This window comes from Equus przewalskii, chromosome 3 (assembly GCF_037783145.1).
Source record: "Equus przewalskii isolate Varuska chromosome 3, EquPr2, whole genome shotgun sequence".
NCBI classification, from domain to species: Eukaryota; Metazoa; Chordata; class Mammalia; order Perissodactyla; family Equidae; genus Equus; species Equus przewalskii.
The window spans coordinates 43,403,111-43,417,560 of record NC_091833.1 but is presented as its reverse complement, the minus strand read 5'-3'; the positions used below and the strand labels follow the sequence as shown (position 1 = coordinate 43,417,560).

The 14,450-nt window shown below is 41.2% G+C and overlaps 1 protein-coding gene across 4 annotated transcripts in view; it reads right to left on the bottom strand.

Annotated features, from left to right (window-relative positions):
- The window catches only part of UNC5C (unc-5 netrin receptor C), a 357,794-nt gene that overhangs the window by 29,746 nt on the left and 313,598 nt on the right, over positions 1-14,450 (bottom strand). For all 4 annotated transcript variants that reach the window (XM_008529402.2, XM_070614239.1, XM_008529401.2 and 1 more), the window contains 2 exons: positions 11,412-11,499; positions 1,928-2,096 (listed from right to left, as the gene is read on the bottom strand). In XM_008529402.2, the coding sequence (XP_008527624.2) occupies positions 1,928-2,096; positions 11,412-11,499 (257 nt within the window). The remainder of the gene's footprint in view (positions 1-1,927; positions 2,097-11,411; positions 11,500-14,450) is intronic.

The following is a 14,450-nucleotide window of genomic DNA, read 5'->3' as shown; positions in this document are numbered from 1 at the left end:
GGTTTTGATTTATCCCAATGGCTCAGGCTACAGAATAAATCATCTGAAAGACCATCCATAGGATCCATGACCAAGGGTCGCAATTCCACATGCCTCCTGGGGGAACCGGGTAATAGGAACGTGGGAAGCAGGTAGGGAGGAAGGCACTAAGGCATGGTGGAGACTGTGATGAAGCAGAGCACAGAGCAGGAGCCTGACTAAAGAGCTGTCTCCACTTGGCTGCAGCTCATTGCGGCTATGCAAGAATGCAGGCCCAGGGAGGACAGAGCCTTTAATTTTTCAAGAGAAGCTGGAAGTTCAGATTTTTGTGCAAAATCTTCCAACTTTTAATTAATGCAAATTTAAAAGAAAATTTCATGTGGGAGAAATAAAGCAGATGTGTGGGCACGATTCAGCCTCTGCTTTAGGCTACTTAACCTCCACAGAGGCAGGAACTATATCTACTTTGCTTCCCACTGTGTCTCAGTGAGCCTGGCTCACGGTAAGCAATGGTTATTTGTCAAAAAAGAAAATAAATGTTTCTTCATAAATTGAGTCGCTGGGGCTGGTAAAAGATGTGAAAGAAGTAGCCACCCCAGGTGGCTGTTGGTTAGTTAGGCCTTGCAACATCATCTGAGCTATGGTAAGAGCTGTGTTTTAATAGCATCCATGAAATCATTTCTGCAACTGAACCTGTACACAAAGATGAAGCTCAAACTGAACCAGAAAAGAGAGAGAAGGAAGGGCAGCTCCTCCAGGTCTACTCCAGCCCAAGAAGGACACTTGGAAAGAAGCTGCTTTCTCCAGCAGGGCCAGGGCAAGCCTCAAGCACCATCTAATGATGGCCCGTTACAGACAGCCTCCTAGAAGCTGTGGCCAAGAACAGAGTGCTCCATGTGGCTGCCACAAGCACGAGCGTGTTTTCACGAGGACTGCCCTCTTCTACTCTTCTCATCTCTTTATTTTATTTTATTTTTATTATTGTTGTTACTGTTATTATTAGTCAAGTTCAGAAATGGACAGGTTTTAGAGTATTAGGCAGAGAATTGCGCAAACAATTTAGGATCACTTGAGATTAAGACTTTGGGATGTTTTTGAGATAAATCATTTAAAACTTAAATGAAACTGAAGTTAGGTCTGCTCACATCTGGTCTTAACAAAAAGTACATCCCTAAACTTCAGTCCTGGAGTGCAGGTCTATTTAAACAATAAATACTCTTTATTCAAGAGATAACAATGAACATAACCAAGCTTTTTGTTTAAGGTATTAGGTATAAAATCTTCATGGTAAATATAACAAATCCTTTTGCGATTCACTTTAGGTGCTAACTAAAGGGTACTGATGTAAAGCAGAGGGTCTGTTCAGGACACTGTCCTTAGGTGGTGATGATGGCGGCAGCCACAGAGAGCCAGGATGCCACAGAAGGTCTCCATTCTAGTGGAGCTGGGGAGACACGCCCTTGCTCTTCTCCCAGGTTAAGTTCAGAAGAACCATATTGCTGGTACTTTTCTGCAAGTAAGTGCCTAACGTTTTCTGACCCAGGTGCAATGTTCCTCTACCTGCAAGTTTAATATATTTATATATATATATATATTTCCCTTCCCAAGATAGAGTATGTATACGCCAAAAGGCACTTGTGTAAGACTCTGAGTGCACTTTCCCTATGAGTTAGCTCATGCTTGACTACCATTTTCTTTGTGCCTATCAGTCAGCAGATAAAGCATTCGGGAACCAGTTCATCTCTCTGTCTGTCTCTCTCTCCCTCCTCCTGCCTCCCTCCCACTCTCTCCCCTCTCTTTGTGCCCCCCTCTCTCTCTCTCTTTCATTTTGAGTGTAAGCTAAAGTTCCATCCAGGTTTTGCTTTGAAGATAAAAGCTGTCCCGTATTTGTTCCTGCTCATCTGCATGCATTGCTCCTGCTTCCATCTTTATCTCAGCAGAAGCTCACCTCCCACTGCCCCTGTGCTGCCTGGTTCTTGAGCTGTATCTTCCAGTCCTCGGTACTGGGATCTGCGCAGTGATGCATGGTGAGGATGACGGGGCGGGTCAGCAGGGCTCCTGGAGGCCCACAGCTCACCACTGGGGTCAAGAGTGTTTGGGTGTCTTCCATGGGTGGCCTGGGAGGAGAGTAGAGAACAGCATCAGTGACATAGTATTTCCATAGTATTTATGTACTATGTACTCATTGAGATTTTAGATCTAAAGTTGTACAGACAGTTTCTTCTTGGAGTTTCTTTTTTGGGGGGAGTGAGGCAGAATTAAATGGGAAGACATGCTCTTTAAACCAGGACTTTGATACTGCAGGACTGGAGGTCTCTATGACAACGGTGAACCTGCCAGCATCTCTTTGATCCCCTCCCCTCAGACACAGGTCTGCCCTTGGTGACTTCCTCTGAATTCATGTACAGATACTTTCAGGATGGAATGAGAAGGAACAAAGGCCTTATGAGGTTACATAACCATCTTCTGGTCTCACAGGGTTTTAAATACTTTTGTGGTTTTAGGACCAAACTTGAAAAATAGTTTAAAAAAAAAAACAACAACTTCAGAATAAGGACACCCTAGAGCTCAGCTTCTTCCAAATGACTTTTGGGAGTAGCTCAAGCTGGTACAGCAGCTTCATTGTTTCAAATATGACCAGAAAGAATATAGAACTGTATTTCTCTAGTAATTTCAAATGAAATCTCTCTACCTGTGCACTTCATATTCTGAGAATCTGGGCGGAAAGAACCTTAAAGATCCAAAAATCTTTATTTCATATGTTTTTTTAAAATTCCCTTAAATCCTTTCCCTAATAAGATTGTAATCATGAAAAGGCAGAACTTAACTCAAGCTATCAGTGAGGAAGTTGTCCCAAGGTGTTGAGTGGATTGCCCAAAGTCTCATAATGAACGACAGCTACTGCTGGGACTCAAACCAATGGCTTCTCAACGACAATACTCAAACCACTCTGCCAGAATAGCGTGGCTTAAGAAATCATGGACTCTATTTTAGAGGAGGAAGGACCCTTGGGGTCAGAAAGCACCGCCTTCCATCCAAAGCAGGAGCCTCTCTGCCATATGCTGATGTGTGGTTAGTGCTTTAGGCACAACCAAAATTGTAGTCTGCTACTACTGAGGGGTCACCTCATCTACCATCAATGCAAACTTAGAAAACATTCTTACTTAGAATGAACACAATCTGCCTTCCTGACATTTATCTCCATATATCCTTGACCTGCTTTCTCTCCACTTTGGCATGAAAACTTTTCAAATGTTTAGAGATTGTTATGATGTCTCTAAAAGATCTTATTTCAGACCAAACATCCCCAATTTTTTCAAATTTGGATAGAAAAGTGTGGTTTCCACATATCTTCCTAAATTTCTATCTTTATTTTCATATAGATGTCTGTCTGTGTTTCAATGTCTTCACTAAAGCGGGGCATCTTGAAATGAGTGTAATATTCAAGGAGATAGCATAGCGGGACTCCTATTTCCTTGATTTGGAATACGTAGTTACATCAGTGCCTCACACAATTGTTGCTTTAGATTATTCTCAATCAAGTAATTATTTATAAATATTATTTTGCAGGCTTCAGTAGATGGGAAGATGGAGACGATATAGTTAAGTATCTCCTTTATAAAATGAGGCAATGAAGCCCCAAGAAGGTTAAGTAATTTGGTAAAGCTAACCGCTCTATGTATTCCTAACAGGAAAGGCTCTTAGGCTAAATCTCTATAGTTCTGTGGTTGCAATGATGGCTTTTGAACCTATGTACAGAAATTTATATTTAGGTATTTAATTTCACCTTAACAGTTTCAGGGAAAATTTCAGGTCACCCATTTCTTAATGCTATGTCTTTCCACCAAATATTGGCTATCTCTTCTGGTCTTTGATCCTCCATAAATCTGATATGCCTGCCATTTATGTTCTCATTCCAATCATTGATAATATTGTAATATAAAAATAGGTCAGCGACAGAGATCTTTTCAAGGATGCTGCTTTAAACCTCGCTCCAGTCTGACACCATACTTTGAGTTATTTAGTTCAGCCGAATATAAACCCATTAAAATATACATTGTCCAGTTCACATCTTTCCATTTCATTCACATGGATATTACAAGGGACATATCAAATTTCCTCTATAATTGCAATGGCCACTTGAAATGGATTTTTCTCTAGTCTTTATCTGTGGTTTATATATTAAATACTACATAATCTAAAAGTTAGCTTGCATCTTCTGGCCTCATGTAGCACTCAGTGAATGATAGCAGCACTTATTATTTTTTAAGATATTGTTGGAAAACAATTCTCCATGGTTCTCACATGTTTTTGCACTTTCTTGGCTGTCTATTCAAAGCAATTATTTAGCAATCACCTTGGAAGAGAGATAGTGGTTACCTCTGGAGCAAATGGCAGGTATGTCTACTTCCCATTATAAAAGACTCAGGTTCCCTAAGCTCGGTGTCCTTTCCTGGAATGCAACCACTGAGTTTGTAGATGTCATCTGACCTTCTTTGCATCACTCTTTTGGAACCGGGACTCAGGAAACTGGCACGAAAATGATGATACTCTAGATAGTGCTATTGCTGTGAGTAATAAACTGTCCTTTGTCTCTGACCCAGGAGTCTTGCATCATCTATTAGCATCCACAAAACTGTGGTAGCCAACTTGGTAGCTCACAAGTAAGATTAAATCATAGAGATTCCTCGGTTCTTGACAATTATCATCATCAGTTCTAAGACCTCAATTAAAATTTGGCAGATTGTCCCCTTCATGAAACTTGTTTCCTCTCTCATGCTAAAATTTCAAGAGGATCTCATCAACCCATGGCTTTTCTTTCCTTACATTTAGAAAATCAAAACAATTTTTATCTCCTTTTAGTTTTTTAATACTGTCTCCATTCTCACGGAGTAAGAACACAGTTTTATTAAATCTAAAGTTATTGAATTACTTAGAAATGTACTTATAGTTGGAATCATAAGGTTATTGGCAGCTTGAGAAGTCATTACTGTCCCCTTTGCCCCATCGTTTTCATTTTCTCTTAACCCAGTTTTTCCTCCTTCTTTCCAATCTGAAATTCATTCTCTTAGAACATGAGTAAGGTTTGCTTTCATTGTGTCTTAGCTGATATTATACTATCTGCCCTAAGCAGTAACTTCATTCTTACTTATTTCTACTTTTCCGACCAGGGCAAGAAAAAGCACTGATTGCCTTTTCCTGAGCACCACTCTTACCTTTAGTTACAAGTGTGCCTTGAGAAGTGAGCATTAAACTTTAAAGGAAAGAGACTAAAGTGGAATCCATTTCAAGTGGTCCTTGCAATATTGTTGGGGATTGGAAACATCTGTCTCCTAGTCCACTGTTAGCAGCCGGGGCTGGAGGCAGGAGGAGGAGGGGCTCTTCTCATCATTGAGTTGGAACAGAAGGGAGAAGACTCCCTGCTGGGCCAGGGAGCTGTCAGACCTGAACTCGCCAAGCACACCCCTGGCATGCAATATTGATGGCACCATTCTTGGAGGAGCGATAGCAAGGGAAGGAGGGGGCAGTAGGTGTCAAAAGAATTTATTAACCCAGTGAGGTGCAAAAATGTAATGAATAGGGAAGCGGTGAAGTGGGATTCATAACAGGGGATGAAAAACAAAGAAGAAATAATGATAAAAATCTGTTTTTGTTTTCAAGCGAAGGAACTAATGTTGAACTTGGAAACATTTCCAAGCATTTATGGAAGGAGTGACTTAGGGAAGCTTCAGATTTAACTGTGTGAAACCAAAGGTCAGCGTGTTTAAATCCACACTTCCTTTATTTACATAAAGTGAGGATATTAAAATACATAAAACAAAAATAGTAGAAAATAAGTATAATCAAGTCTGATTCATGTGTTTGCAGAAAGGGGCTTCAATCCTTTATGTCACATGTGTTGTCTAAGATATTTAAGGAAATATTCTATAAATATTAATTGCAGACAATATGGAAATGAACACAAAGCAACACTTAGCTGCAGAAGCAGCAATTAAGTAGAAATTCACTAATGAACAATGACTAAAGTTTTAAAGGCTTTTCGAAGTCTATCAAGGATAATATGGTAAATGCTGGATGGGTTCCGGGGCCTCTAGGACAAAGCCCTCAGAGCGGAGTTTTCGTTTCCCGTCAGAGAGAGTCTCTCATCCTTCGCATGACATCTTTAGTGAAGAGAATGTCTCCTGCACAGAAGCGCGTAATTTACAAACGTTTCACACGAGCGGCTGCATTTGCTGCTCAGGGCACACCTGTAAGGTAGTTAGGATAAGTATTTCTAGGACCTCTTTTTCCAGAAGAGGAAACTGAAATCTAGAGATAGTAACACGCGTGCCTAAGGCTGCTAAGCTAGTCATAAGCAAATCTAGAATTCAAGCACAAGTCACTTGGTTTCTTTCAGACAGTGGCGTATTTGGGGTTGCTTATCTGGGTTTAGGGCCTTGAGAAATGTTTTCTTTCTGTTTGCTAGAGCAGGTTCAAAATTGCTTCTTGAAAAGAATTTGTCCACCTCACTGTGGAGACAAGATGCCCTCTATTACACACCTGTCCTTGGTCAGGTCCCTCAGGAGGGCCATCCCACCCTCGGCTCAGCTGCCTTTTAAAGCAGTCTCGCATATGACGGGCAACTTGAAATATCTGCACTCTGGGTATGTGACAGGGAATATCGAACTCACTTGCTGTCAAAAGCTCAATTGAGCAAAAAAAAATATTTATGGAAGGCGCTCTGAAGGGCATGCCACCATTTCCCTAGACAGGCCAAAATCTATCCCTGGATTAAGCTGGAACAGCTAAGCGTTGTGCCCTGCACTGAAGTGCCGAATCCTTGCGGAATTATTTTACTGAAGTTATAGTCGGGCCTTATACCATCTACTTACATTGAGGGACGCCAACAGAAGAGGCCCTATGAAACTCGTTGCTGTTTTTATTTCAAGGACGTTGTTCATTGTATTAACAAAATGTCTTCTTTATGAGGAACCGAAGGAGAAATAACTGAGCTTCTTCCTGACATGTTTTTTCCTCATGTGCACATGGTTCTTGCAATTTTCCACACTCCCCCTTGAAAGCTTTGAAATAATAAATTCATGACCTATTGCCGGGAAATATGGTAGAAACTACACCAAATATTTTATATTCTAACTGCTCACCTGACTTTATTATCTTATCTTTTCTAATCTTATTTTCCCATTTTCTCATTTTTTTATCCACTTATTTAAAATTTTTTTCCTCCCATTGAAAAGACAGTATTTTCATAAATCCTTGAATCCTTTCTTTTTTAGTAGGATTTCAATAAATAAACACTGTGGAGCACAGTGAGAGAATAAGATTTGAATACACCTGGACTCCACTCCCTTCTCCCTATGTATTTAGTCTTTTTAAAGTGTTCCTTCAGAGGAGGAATTTAGGACTCCGCCTACAAGGAGACTATCGCTGAATTTCACTGAGAAATGACAATGTCAACTACTATTTTACAAAGTTCCAGACAACATGTTAAAATAATTGAAAACTTTCTGCTATATGATTACCTACATAAGAGAGTTTTGGCCTGCTATCCTAACACATTTCTTTATAATATTGTCAGTAGATTATATATATGATAGTTTGCCTCACCACTAACTCACACCTTAAACCCTTCCTACTGGGATTTCCTCCTTAAAAAAAATCCTACAGGCCATCAATGTCCTGCAGTTGATAAATCCAGTCTTCTTTTTATTATTCTCTTTTTTCAATTCCAGTTTTAATAACACCTCTGTCAACCACTTCCTCCATCTTGAAACTCTTTACTTCTGATTTTTTCCTACTATGCTTACAATCAATTACTCTTTCATTCAAAAATATTCACTGAGGAGCCACTCTATGTTAAGCACCGTGCTCGATGCAAACTCTTTGTCTGCCTTATCCTGACATGCTCTATTTAGTTTCGCTCGTCACCCCCAAACCTGAAACAGGAGTACTTCCCAAAGTTCTTTCCGCAGTTCTCTTCCTTCTGCCTCTGCGTTTTGTCCCTCGGTGGCTCCATCACCGGTGACTTTCCGTCTGCCTCTCTAGCACGAACCCGGTCCCCCCTCACACACACCGCGCATATCTGAATCAGAATTTGGCCTCTCCCGCCTGGAACCAGTAGCTGCGTCTGAGCCCCTTCACGGCCGGCCGGCCGGCGTCACAGTCCTCGCAGTGCCTGAGGCTTGATTCCTACGCGCGTTCTTTGTGCTCTGCCACTCTTTCGCAATACTTCTGATGGTCGTGAGATACTTTTTCTTCTGAAATATACTTCACTTTCCATTCCCTAGACTCGGGCCTGGCTCTTCCACTCTCCCCTCACACGTAGATTATTGCCAGAGCCCACCCAGACACCCCGCCTCCGGGGGGTCTTTCCGTTCCCTGCACCAATTCAGCCCACACACCATCACCAGATCAATCTTTCAAAAGCACTGCTATTCCTGTACCACGTTGCTGTTCAGAGACCTTCCACGGCTCCCCACAGTTTACCAGAAAAAGTTCTATTTGCCTTTATATTTGGAATGTGTAAATTGATTTTTTGGCCTTTTGAGAAAACTGCTAGGCAAGTACGGAATACAGAGAAAGGGAAAATTAATGTTCATATCTTCAATTCCAATTGTTTTTCGATAAGAAATGACAAAAGGCAAAATTTCAGTCTGCATCAGACTCATTTTTTAAACTGCTATTGGAAACAAGCAAAAAGGCCCGTGTTAGAGCCGTTAATCGTGGAAATGGTATTCACGAGGGAGCAGAGGCTTTGCCACCTCTCCAGAGATCTGTGAAGGAGGTGGAAATCACGAGCACAGCCTTGCAGCTCTGCTCCCTTTTGGTCAGAGACAGCTTGTCCCAGCTCTGCAGCTCACTGAGGCTGCTCATCCGCCACCCAGGGCTTCCTCTTGGAGCATATTTGGTAATAAGGCCCCTCTTGTCACATTCACTGTGCCACGTGTAATTAAGTTCACGCCTCCCTTTAGACAGTTCACGTCGGCAGATGACCAGCTGGATACCATCCAGGTGGAAAAACACCCAGTTTTGAATGCAAGAAAGGGAATCAGAGAGAACGGAAATGGAGAAAAATGATCAGAATTTTCCTATAAATGTCTTGAAGTAACTCATATCTCCTGATGTCCTCAGAGTGTCTTCTCTGAAAGAACTTCTGTCTCGGATCACGTGAGGATAGAAACGGTCTTTAGTGAGCAATAAAAGGAATGTGCTATAACAGGAAGACAGAGGCTCGGTTTGTGTGCTGTGGAGGAGGGATGGCATGTTAGAAAGTGGAAGAGGGTGGCGGTGGGGTGACCTGGGTGTGAATTCTGCCTTCCCTCAGTTGTAATCTGTGACACCTTGGCTGTGTGACTGAATTCCCCTGAGCCCTAGTTTTTTCATCTTTAAAGTGGAGCTTGTCATAACTTGCAGAGTTGCAGTGAGGAATAAAGGAAATTAAAAGTACGCCGAATAGGTGGCAGCTCGCTTTGTATTATTACTATATCCTAAAACACATTCTTGTCAATGTGCTTTTACAAGAAAAATGCATCTAGTTCCCAACAGAAAATCATCAAGAGAGAACTTCCTCGTTTATTTGAGACGGTTATGTTCTCACGTTTGTTCCTTGCTTCATGGCCTCTCATGCATATTTTCTTTTGATATCTTGAGGTTCCTCTAGTTTCATTTTTATAAAGAGAACTTCTCTGATGCACAACAAATTCAACAGAGTAATTCCCTCCGCACCTAACTTCAGGTGGCAGGCACAGCAAGGAGGGAATTCATAGTTCCCTTTTCTTTAGAGTCAAAGGCAGAGGGACCTACAAGCAAAAGTGTCTAGCTTTATCAATTTTCTGTTTTCTCTTTCCTTCATCCTGAATGTACGATTTTCCTGGTCAGGGTGCCAACTAAACCGTGGGCAGGAAACCCCTCCAAGGCCAGTGAGTGCTGGCCCTTTGGGCCCCACGGCCCTGCCACAGCCCTGCGGGCCGGCTCTTCAGCAAGAGACAAAGATGCTCAGATGGAAGGAAGAGACCGGGACACCTCGCTGCCTCTCAGCATGAAGCACAAGCCGATACTCTTTCCCTTTAAACACAATGTCTATGTTGGCAAAGGCCTTGAGGGATGATGTACTTAGTGCTAATTGACTCTGGACAAGATAAAGAAGAAAAACATGTAGAAAGATCTCGGAGCTTGCTAACCTTCAGCCCTCCTGCTGCAGAAGAAGGGCGCTCTGCGGGCCTGGAAATGTGACTTTGCATGGAGAATGAAAAAATGAATATGTGATGTAAATACAAGCCTTTCAGTGATTTTCTGTTGCTCAACTTTAAGGCCTGAATAATGCTCAACAAGTTTTATTATGTTCTCAGCCAGGCTGGTGTTTGTGCAGGTGAGAGGTCCTGGGGCCTGGCCGGTTGTAAACACCAGTGTCTCCGCCAGAGAGCGTTATAGAAGAGCTTTTCGGCTCCTGAAGAACAAGACTAAAAATGGATGTTTTCCTGAGGATGAGAGGGGAAGAGAAAAGGTACAACTCGCTGTAATGATCACCTGGTGCTGCGCTTGTCACTCATGCTTATGTTCAGAGCTCAGGGCTGAGGAGCCGAGGCCTTTCCCCTTGGGAAAAGCAATGATAATTACATGTAAGGATCTTCATTTCAACATCTTTTATTTTAAGTTCTCAGTGTACTTCAGAAGCGTTAATCAGTCAGGCCTTTAAAGCACTATTTAACACACGCACTTTATGTGAGAACTAATCAAGAGAGACCACAGATGATTTGTTAGAGGCTGCATTGAAAGTGGAATTTAGGACTTCTGAACTCCTCTTGTTAATTTTACTTAAAATAACTTCATCTTTATAATAATGACACATTCAGAACAGGGCCTTTTGATTCACTAGTTTTAATCAACCCTGGATCCATTCAGAAAGGCCCAATATGGAACTCTAAGTGCTAAACATAAGACGGAGGTCGGTAACACTGGAGCTAGAGAGAGTCACAAACAGAAGAATCTGCAGGTGAGAATAAAGTGCTAGCCTGCGGTGGGGGCCAGGTCAGGGGTTACGGGATTGTCTAATTCTTTGTGACCTTTACCCCTATAATGGGAGCAGGCTGGATTCCTGAGCCAGGCCACAGGAAGCCGATGCCTCCGTGTCTACCCACATATCTCTCTGGACAATCTGTGGATCACATTTCTGCCCATTTTTTCATGTGATATGGTCACACGTTCACTTGGGAAAAGATCTCTGGCCTTCCATCCATATTCAAGATCTGCAAAAGTGTCTGGAGCTTTAAAGATAAAGAGAAGTAAAAGCTGACCTTTTATAAGTCGGGAAAAAAGGGTATGCCAGAAGTAGGACACTCAAGACAAAAATATGTCGGGTTTATTCTTTCTATTGTACAATTCTCCTCAAAGTCAGACACTGATAAAGTCAAGTGCACCAGAAAAAGCATATTTACCTCATATTTTCTTTCCTGTGTACAGTCACATACATTTCGTAGACTCTCCCTTGGGGAATGGCCCCAGCGGGAATCAGCAAGCTTACTCCTGAATAGCAAAAGAGAAAAGCAGTCACATAAGACCTATGAATCAAAAGGAAACTTCACAGATTGCCTTTGAAGCACGTGAAAGGGACTGAGAGATTTTGCGGCCACGTAGCCATAGGCCTGCTTTTTCTCTAAAGACATGTAAATATTCAGAGCTGCCCTGCTCTCCTTCCCTATTGGCTGTATTTGTTACCACCGCTCCCTCTGAACTGTTATGGAATTACTTAAAGGAATGATGTAATTTTTTAAACTCTTGTTTTATTTAAGGAATAGACAGATGGTTCCACTGTTGTTTTCCTTGTAAAGTGAGGGGAAAACCAACAACTGCTCTTAAAATTTCAAACAGCTGTAATGATGCATCGTTTCTAATAAAAAAAAAAATCCCCGCAAGATTCAAAGTCAGGGAAACGCTAACCTCAACAACATTAAAAAACCAGTTATTTCTGAACAATCTGGTTAGCATCAGTGTTTTTCCATAACAGAATAATACTTGGTGAAGAACTTCTTTCATCATATGCAACTCTAGAAAGTGAACAGCAACTGCCAGTTTTAGTCACAGCAGGTCAAGCAGGCTTTTACTTAGTTGCTAATTGGTGCCATTTTGTAGGACCGTTGGATTGAGCTCCGCTCTACAGCAGGGGTTTGCTACTTGAGCTTGCATCAGAATCACCTGGAGGACTTGCTAAAACACAGATTATTGGATCCTGTCCCCAGAGTTTCTGATGTAGAAGGTCTGGGGAATTTGTTGTTCCAACAAGTTGCCAGGTGATGCCAATGATGGCGGCCTTCAGACTACACCATAAGAGCCACTGGCCTGTACCATTGCAGCATCATCATAAAGGGGAATTCAGGGTGGGCAGCGACCTGCAGATACCGGGCTCCATGATTTTATTCCAATAAATGCAGTTTATTTCAACTCAATAAGAATTTACGGAGCATCACCATTAGTACAGTGTTTGACACTGTTGTGAATGCCAAGAAGTAAAAGCATTCTTGTCTTTGAGCAGCTTATCACTTAATTAGCAAGGAAATCGAATATGCCAAATGAGCACAGGGCAATAAAAACTTGCTCAACCACAATGAAAAGCCTGAAGAGGGGACGGTCCCATGGCTGAGTGATTAAGTTCACATGCTCCACTTTGGTGGCTTGGGGTTCACAGGTTTGGATCCTACACACCGCTCATCAAGCCATGCTGTGGTGGCATCCCACATAGAAGAACTGGAAGGAATTACAACTAGGATATACAACTATGTGCTGGGCCTTTGGGGAGATTAAAGAAAGAGGAAGAGTGGCAACAGATGTTAGCTCAGAGCCAATCTTCCTCACCACCACCAACAACAAAAGAATCACCTGCAGAGCTTAAAAAACGAGCATGAAGAATAAAGAATGGAGAGTTAAGGAGGAATAGTTATTCAAAGGCCTTTGTATAACGGGTTCAAAATGTTGAGTCATGGCCTTGTTGAGAAGGAAAGTCATGTGTGAGGGCTATACTGCTGTGGGAAGTGGACTGTCACACGAGGGTACAGACAGTTTGCTGAGGCACAGAGTGCCCCCCATGAGGCTGCCAAGCAGCCTCTTTCCAACAGGAACAATAGAATGTAGCTTTACATTTGTTATGGGGATGCAATAAAATTATGATGTAAAGTAGCAAGAATAAGGCCTGACACATATTAGGTAACTATCGTTACTCTATTAAATAAAATAATGTATGTAAATCGCTATTGCCTAGTACATATAAAGTATTTAATACACACTAGCTCCCTCCTCTCCACTGAAGAAGCCTTTATAATAATTCATATATGAAAAAGTGACAGGAGTAGAAAAACAGGAAGGAAAGATAGAGTCCAGTGAATATCACGACAAAACTGTCTTTGGAATAGTATAATGTTTAAACAATGGAAGAACAATAGAGTATATTTTGATCTACTCATTTGATAGACTATTAAAAGTATATTTAAAATCATGAAAGAGCAAACAATAGCATGAGAATTAATGAGAAAAAGGTGAAAAAAGAATTTTATATAATATATGATCTAAGCTATGCAAAATGTATAGAAAATGGAAAAATGATATTATATTAAGTATTGCAATTTATTAAAATATACTTTTAAAGGTATGGGGTGAAAAATTGCGAAGGCATTGACATGCGGGACTGAATGAGAGCAGGAATCGGACAAGTTCATACTCAGACCTGAAGACAGATTGGTCTGTATATTACTTGGCTGTGTACACATTATATTCTTTTCTTATGAAGACTTTAAGTCAATCAAACTGTTTCTTATTGCTGTACTTGCAAAATGTTCAGCCTTGACCAAAACACCTAAGATAGATTCAGAGAGGAATCCACTAACCCTCTTACGACCAATAGTTCCAAGCCCATTACTAGTATTGATTAATGAAAAGCAAACTTTAATAAAACATTATCAGTCACTAACCTAAATTCACCATTTAAGACCTTTATGATGCTGATTCCTAGAAGCAGATAACTAGGTAATAAACTGAAAACTAAATAATACTACAAAAGGACACATGATGAAATTGTGATTCTAGAGAGACATATCAGAAATAGTAGTGAGTACCTTATAAATACCTTGGGATTGAAGACTGTGGAATAAAGGGCTAAGTTGACACATGAAGATTTGATGTCTATTAGGATGTCCTCTGATCATCTAAAAGTTAGTATTCTGAAGTATTGCTTCCTGCAGTAAATTGGAACTGACCCACTGATATGCTTTCTAATTAATTTGTCCTTTTAAAGTGTGATGACAACAGTGCAGACTTCTGACTTGCTGTTGCCTTCTGAAGCTCTATTAGAAGCAGGTCAGTGACAGTCTAAATGACACCTTGGCAGAAAGTCATGAGTATAATATTTCTAAAGGAAGTGTTTTCAGAGTTGCTGGAGGAAGATAAATGGTTTGCTGCTTTTATCTGAAGTAACGTTGGTTTACATT